The sequence below is a fragment of the Sceloporus occidentalis genome, unplaced genomic scaffold (genome assembly GCF_023333645.1).
Source record: "Sceloporus occidentalis isolate IW3139 unplaced genomic scaffold, rSceOcc1.0.p SCAF_1, whole genome shotgun sequence".
NCBI lineage: Eukaryota > Metazoa > Chordata > Lepidosauria > Squamata > Phrynosomatidae > Sceloporus > Sceloporus occidentalis.
Window position 1 is genome coordinate 296,573,068 of NW_028316981.1, and position 8,105 is coordinate 296,581,172.

General features: G+C 37.9%; 1 protein-coding gene across 3 annotated transcripts in view; it reads left to right on the top strand.

Annotated features, from left to right (window-relative positions):
* The window catches only part of LOC149324108 (NAD kinase 2, mitochondrial-like), a 32,277-nt gene extending 25,760 nt beyond the window's left edge, over positions 1-6,517 (top strand). For all 3 annotated transcript variants that reach the window (XM_089496543.1, XM_089496552.1, XM_089496559.1), the window contains 3 exons: positions 790-843; positions 1,394-1,517; positions 3,949-6,517. In XM_089496543.1, the coding sequence (XP_089352669.1) occupies positions 790-843; positions 1,394-1,517; positions 3,949-4,087 (317 nt within the window). In that variant the 3' untranslated portion in view covers positions 4,088-6,517. The remainder of the gene's footprint in view (positions 1-789; positions 844-1,393; positions 1,518-3,948) is intronic.
* The last annotated feature ends 1,588 nt before the right edge of the window (positions 6,518-8,105 follow it).

Here is an 8,105-nt window from a genome sequence, read left to right on the forward strand (position 1 = left end):
CGGGGTTAGGGGCACAAGACCACTGTTAAAGTGGAAAAACCATGAATATCCATGGCATCCCCTTCCTCAGCAGGACCCTCTTGAGGGCAGTAAGAGGAGGTGAGAGGTGCTGCTGTGGCCCAGGTGGTATACTCGTTGTACCTTTGCCCACCCGCTCGCCCTCCCTTTCACTTGTTCCAGATGCAGACATTACTTCTAGTTTGGAAATAAGACCCATTTGGACTGAAACATGTGGTGAAGGGACAGAGGCCTCCAAATACAAGGAATGAACAGTAACGCCCGAGGGGATTTGGGGAGTACAGTTAGCCCTTTGAGAGACAATTTTTAAAAAATGACCCTAGATTTGGGAAGGACTGTTGGATGCCCTCAAAAACAGTATTGAGGCTGTATGTGGCCCTAATATCCCTATCTTTGTATTAAAGGAACTCAGTTTTCTTATTTTATGTTGTTAAGATGTTTCTTTGTGTAAAATCTATTGTTTGGATACTTGGCATTAAATCCCACACACAGTACTATATTTGAGGAAATGCTGAATGCTGTAAATATTGTAGTTGAAATAAAGTAAGCCACCTCCAACCCTGACCTCTTTCCTTATGGGTAAAGATGCTTATGTTTTTGTGTGTCGATCATCCTGTGAAGAATAAAATCTTTAAATATTCAAGCTGAAATAAAAAATAAAACCTTTGAGTTTTGTGTTGCAAAATGTCACTCCTCCCATTGACATTTGTTGACTAACAAATGCAGAGCATAATGGTATATAACCAAGTTGTTATCTTTTTTGTTCAATAGCTAAAAGTTATGACAGTTTAAATCTTCCATTGAGCAAGGAATTAGTACAAAAAGGTAAGACATCTTTTTAGCATGTTTGATTTAACATTCATGAATTTACAGGAAAGGCTTGCTCTTTTGAAAAGATTTGTTCGTTACTTAGTTTTCAAGAGTGGTAGGCCGCTTCTGGATCTAACAATAAGCCCAGGGAATGCAGCCTCTTTGCATAAACAAATGTGATTCCTTGGCTTATTGTTATATCTGAAGGCAGTCACAGAAATAATGTACTTCGTTGTTTCTATTCCTAGCTTGTACATATGGCATTTAAAGGTTTGATTTACTACTATTCACAGGTCATTTTAATTTGAATTTTGATTCACTATTTGCCATGTTGTTTCCAGAATTTTGAATATTATTAACTAACATCAGTTTTAAAACTTCTCATAAGTGGAGTGAAAATAACTGATGCAAGCAAATTTATTTCATAAGTTTTTTTAGCATAGGAACATAAATATTGTTAGTCAAAATAACAACTCTGGTAATTAACAGGACAATGGAATTGAGAAGATATTGTTAGTCTGATGTTAATTTGTAGAACCTGATAGTCTGCCTTCCATATTTTCAGTAACAAATGGATATAATGAATCACTGCAGTATAGTCCAGAGGAACCAAAGATGCTTTTTAGTGTACGAGAACCTATTGCAAACCGTGTTTTTTCAAGTAGCCGGCAGCGGGGCTTTGCTTCAAAGTAAGTATAGACTGCAACACCTAATTTAATCCTTTATTTCATTTTTAATTTAGTTGACACACTGACTAAATTTTGTTTTGAAGCAGGAATTCTGTATTTGTGGCTGAAATAAATATTGTATTCCATTATATAGTATTACAGAGTTTAAAAAACCCCAATATGATCCAATAAACATCCAGTAGACAAAAGGGATAATGCATCTTTGAAATCTTGAGAAATGAAACATTTTCATAGCATCCAACCTGATGCTGTTCTGATGTTTTGGACTGTAACTCTCATCATCTGGCCACTGTTTGTGCTGGCTAGGACTGATGAGACTAATAGTCCAATCTAGAGTGCGCTGGATTAGAGAATGCTGACTTCATTATTCAAATTTCAATGGGTGCTAGCTTTTTGTCTGCTAAAGTTATCTTGAGTCAACTTACTCGTTTATGTGGCACAAGCAATTTATTAAAATAGAACCTCTATAAGTATGTACTGTAGTGGTGGTCATAAAACTGAGAATACAGTTCTGTATCTGTTTCCTCAGGTACTCTGTGTATGTCAGTCATGCAGACTGACATTGAAAGCTGATCCAGTTTAATGCCCCCTGTTGACATGCTTTGTACCTGTTGTTTTGCCCTTGTAGGAAGGAGATAATTGAGCTCAAAGAAGGTTCTGCTCTTGTGAACCAAAAAAGTAGGTTTAACATGCACTTCCCAAAATCTATAGTTATACCCCAGCCATGATTATGGAAGGCAGTGCTTTCTCTGAGCTATTCAAAGGACAAACAATGGGCCTGTGAGATTGGTGAAAGAACAAACACTAGGCTTCACCTCACTGGAAAAAAGGCTTCTTTCCCTGCAGTCGAGTCTGTCAGAAGTGACAAGGAACACCATTTGTTCTTTGTGGTCTCTGTGACTTATAAATTGGGTTACTGTGCACCTGCAGGAAAGTTTTCAAGTGAATTACTTTTTTTTGCCACTCTGCTTCTATTTTTGTAATCTCCAAGTGTAGACCTTACTGTATATACTCACGTATAAGTCTAGAAATTTAGGTCAAAAATTGACCCAAACAAACTGACTCGACTTATCCACGGGTCAATGTAAATACTGTATCTTAACTCTTATTTAAAAGAAGGAACCATCTCCTGATGAAAAGCAAGAGTATAATATGTGAAGCACTGACAACCTCTACTCTCTCATCCATCCAGTCTTAAGAGCAGGGGTAGTCAACCTGCGGCCTGCGGGCCGGATGCGGCCCGGCGAGGCCTTGAGACCGGCCCCAGCCCAGTCCTGCCGCCAATTGTCGCCGGGGCCTTTGGCCTCTGGCACGCGGGGGCAATTGTCTATAGACGCCTCAGAAACATGCATTTATATTAACATTTTTTAAAAAATCAGCAAATTTTTTTGCGTGTCCTTCACTTTTTTTAAAAAAGTGTCCACCATTTGAAAATGTTGTCCTACATTTGCCCCCGTTTATTTATTTATTTAATTTTTAAAAATTATTTAATTATTTATTTTTTGGCTTCGGCCCCCCAGTTGTCTGAGGGACAGCAACCCGGCCCCCGGCTCAAAAAGGTTGCCTACCCCTGCTTAAGAGTAAACACATAGAGTTCATTTTATAAGTTATTTGACATTGTTTCGCTTTGCTTCATCCTTTAGATCAGGGGTAGGCAACCTGTGGCCCGTGGGCCGGATACGGCCCGGTGAGGCCTTGGGACCGGCCCCAGCCTGGTCCTGCTGCTGATTGCCACTGGGGCCTTTGGCATCTCGCGCCAGGGGCATGGTGGGGCAATTGTCTATAGAAGCCTCAGAAACATGCATTTATCTTAACATTTTTTTTTAAATCAGCAATTTTTTTCACATGTCTTCCATTTTTTCATGTAAAAAGTGCCCTCCATTTGAAATTTTTGTCCTACATTTGTCCCGGTTTATTTATTTATTTATTTAATTTTTTAAAAAATTATTTAATTATTATTATTATTATTATTTTGCTTCGCCCCCCCCCCCCCCAATTGTCTGAGGGACAGCAACCCGGCCCCCGGCTCAAAAGGGTTGCCTACCCCTGCTTTAGATCCTTTATATATGCCCCTAAGTTTTACCCTCGACTTATCCACGGGCCATAGCAAAGTCCATATTTGGGCCCCAAAACTTCCCCTCGACTTGTACATGAGATTGACTTATAGTCGAGTATATACGGTAGTTGAGGAAAGGTCTCAGCTCTTGAAGATGTGCTTGAACAGCTAAGGAAGAAACTTCTCTGAGCTGAATGTTGTCTTGCTTGCAAGTAGGACAAAAATTAACCATGAGTATCTTTATCCCTCCTTGATTTCCATAGTCAGTTTCATGGTAAAATTTAGCTTCACTTTCATAAAGTATTGTTATATATGAAATAAATCTGCTTATTTGATTAGTTTTTCTGCTGTTATTTTCTTTTAATATATTTTCAGAATTTGCATCCGGTCTCGTTGTTGGGATGCCTGTATGGTGGTAGATGGAGGAACTTCATTTGAATTTAATGATGGAGCAATAGCATCAATATTGATCAATACAGAAGATGCACTGCGTACTATTTTGCTAGAAGAATGAAGAAACAGCTGGAAGCACTCAATTTTCAAATCACAAAGAAGGGATATACTACACCATTTCAGATGAACATCGCTCTTCTGTATTGACAAGTGTTTGGGAAACAAGATTGAAATGGTTTTTCATTCCTTTTGGCTGAGAAATTTTTGGGAAATCAATGTTTGTCATTTATTTTATAATAGCAAAGATAGGTTGAACATTTCCATCTCAAGCCAACAATGTCATGACTATCTAAAATCTTAAAGTGCAGGTAAAACTAAGTAAAGTAAAACTAAGATAAAGGGTCAAACAAGCTGATACTGATATTAAACTGAGCATTTCTATGGCGCCTGTCTAACACCAGTTAAGCAAAATAATTGTTTTCAGTATATGATAACAGTTCCAAAAAGCAAATGTTAAAGGATAATTAACTTTAAGAAGCTAGGTATGTGTTCAATTTACAGCCCAAGAATTTGAAGGTTTTTTTTGTATACATGAGGATTTTTACTCTCTGATTTGCCATATTTGAAATGCACTTCATTACCCTAGTTTTTCTAATCTAATAATCATTGACTGCCAGGAGTATTTAGTTTCTAAACCCTTTCTCCTTCAATTTGAGTAAGACAGTGCCTATCTTCTCTGGCAACTCACTTAAGATTATCACTTGTTCTTCATTACCTTTTGGCTGTTTTTTTTTTTTAAATATTAGACTAAACTGGCTTCTGAAAAATATTTTTTAGTAAATTCCCTCTATTTTTTTCTGCAGAAAATGTGTACAGCAATTATCTTTGGCAAAATGTTGCATACTTAGACATCAGGAATTTCTTTTGTTTAATTAAGTCTTGACCCAGAAAAAAAAGGTCGTTCTCAGTACTTTGCTGAAGGCCTGCCATCAGGATACCAACTGGTGCTGAAAAGATGCAGTTGAGTGTTGGGCCAGATTACATTGCCACATAAGTGTGGAAATTCCATCTCCAGCCTAAACAGGCAGAAGCAAGGTTTCTGCCAAGCTGAGACAGATCATAACTAGTGAAAGTGCGCAAAACCATTCCTTTTGAAGTTTCAAATGTGGAGGACAATGTGTGCTGTATTAAAGAGGTCTAAAAGGAGTTTAATCTACACTTTCAAAGGGAGATATATTCAGTTATCTTGAAATGCACTCATTTGTCAATGAAATCTGTTTAGAATGTTTTTTTTAAAAAAATATGTAGGGATGAACAAACATGACTGGTAATGCGGGGGGGGGGGGGAGACAGAATTCAAAATTGAATACAACAAACCACAGCACTATAACCATGGCAACAATGCTCCGTTGTTTATTTAAATTAACTATATGACTGTTAGCAAAAATGGTACTCACTAAAGCATTAGTTGACACTAATCACAGACACAGTGCAAACTGGTTGTGAGAATATTGCCAAATGGATTCACTGTTCGCATTTAAAATTGGGGTACGAATCAGTGTGAGTCAAGAAAATGTATGCTTTTTCACTTAATTACTCAGTGAAAACATTAAATAGACATGTATCTTGAGGACTAAACAGAAATTTATGGAAAGGTGGTGTAACACTGCTTAACAAGTTTGAGGAAAAGATTTTTGGTGGGCTGAGCAATAGTGAAAAAGTTAACACTGAAATGTACATTGATCTCTAGTTCTTAAACTATACTGTGAAGAATCTGACTCATCTTGGAATACACCCATTAAATTTTGTGCGCAGAAAAATGGTACATCTACCACGTATTCCTAACTAGAGGTATTTCAGTATATGATGAGTATACATATGTGAGACTTAGAGGCTCAACAGACGGGGAGAAAGGGATGCCAAGATGCTGCCCCTTTCTGCCCCCAGCGGAGGCCACAGCAACCAAACGGCGAGGCCTCCAGGAGCCCTGAAAAGAACCTGCTCCCAGCATGTTCTTTTTAGGGCATGTGCAGGGCACCATTGCGCACTGGTGATGTCTGTGCGGTGCCATTTGGACGCTGCGCTGCATGGACGTCATCATGGCACCTCTCGTATGGACGGGGTGAGCCATGATGGTGCCCGCAATACGCAGTAGAGCTCGGGGATGTGTGGACGCTCTGCTTTGCACCAGACTGTACCGGGCCTTACTTGCAAGTAATGTTAAAAGCAAACAAAAATGCAGAGCAGGAAAGTGTCCTGTAATCATTACTTTCTAATGATGAAAGCTGTGAAAGCAGTCTGATATGATTGCAACTTGTTTTTTGAGTTTAATATAAAGTTTAGAATGCTAAATAGTGTGTTCAGCTTGCACATGTTTGAGAAACTTCAGAGAATTTCATTAGACCCTGCTTTCCTCCCCTGCATATACATTAATCACCTGTACAGAGAGGTCTTATTTTTGTAATGCCCCTGTGCACGCAGGGGTAAGGATGAAATACCCCAATTGGACTATACCCACAATGAAAGAGAATCATGCCTGAAAGAAAAAAGGAATTGGGGGGGGGGGGGGGAGGGAGAATAACTCTATATTTCACTGTGCCAAAATAATGGATTTAAAATTGTATGTAAAGATCTACAGTTGCCTACTTTAAGTCATGAACAAAAAGTGTCATAAAATCGCTGGGGAGAAAGTGATGGCTTTGGAGCAATGCAAGCCTTAACAAGGTCCAAATAATAAATATCCTTTGAAGTGATTGGGAATAAAGATTTGCAGAGATAAAACAATAAGTATTATTTCTCATGACTAGTTTCAATTTGGCACCAGTGAGCATCAGTGGGCTCCTTGTGTTCAAATCAAAAAGTTTTTAAAATGAGTGGATTTTTGTATTACTTTCTCATACACATGCACCCCTTTCAAAGTGAAAACCTTTGATTAGAGGAGGAATGCAGTACACACTGGATAGCTCCAATAGACACAGGGCCACTCATTGGAATATTTTGAACATTTGCTGCTGGGAAGTTAAGGAGCCGATTACTTAATTTATGCCTCTCCTATGTCTGCGTATCTTTTTATGGCTTTCTGTTTAATAGGGCTGTGCCAGATTTAAATTGGCACCGGCCATATTTGAATTTAGGTTTGGTGATACTAAAACAAAATGGGAGGATGGATACATTCTAGTATGATTTAATTGCTTAATGTCTTATTTGTTTCCCAGTCTTATTTGTTCCCTCCCAATCCTAATTTATGTTTATGTTTATGCACTGTTTATGCACAGTGACTTTAGTTTAGGAAAATAGTATCCGAGGGGAGTTAGATATTCTCCAGTTGGACTGGAGTATATTTAGTATATTTAAAAGGACATGCACCAAAACAAAAAATTGGGAAACCAGCTGCAAATTTTCCAGCCCAACTTTGGTTTTGGCCTTAATCAAATTGTTTGCTAAAACCAGACAATCACTGGGGGGGGGGGGGGGGGAGCATTATTTTTATGAAGAATTACCTAAATTGTTTGGTGGTGAAGTTAACAAGGCAATATGTGATAGGCTAGAACATATGGAGTTTGTGCAAATACCAAAATGTAATGATGCTGTCCTCCTCCCAAAATTGTCTAATTCCAGTGTGTCATGAATTTTTAATCCATTTTATTGAAAAACAGCATTGAGATTTGGTTTTACTAAGAAATAATGTAAATATGTGGTCAATAATTAAATGTAATAAACATGAGTTAGTTTTGGAATTACTTTTGTTTTTTTGTTGTTCTGAAGACTACTGTACTTCATATGTAAACCTCTAGTATTTAGCCAAAACAGCAGATGCTATTTAGAATGTAATACACATCTTGTATCTTTTGAAATTCATGTTTTAAATCGAAACAAACTTGCCCATATGAAGTTCTTCACAGCCCCTTAAGGTAACAATGATGAAAGACCAAATGCTAGTCTCAAAAAGAGTAGACTCACTGAATTATTTATTAAGTCAACACTTAGGTAAATCTCATTAAGTCAGCGGATCTTCAAGTTGGAAATGCCACTTGAATTTAGGTTAGTATTCCCCATAAAGAACTGCTTTTTCTACTTAATGTATTTACTTCAATGCCATGACAAAAATAGGGGGAAAGCCACATATATGATCACTTGTT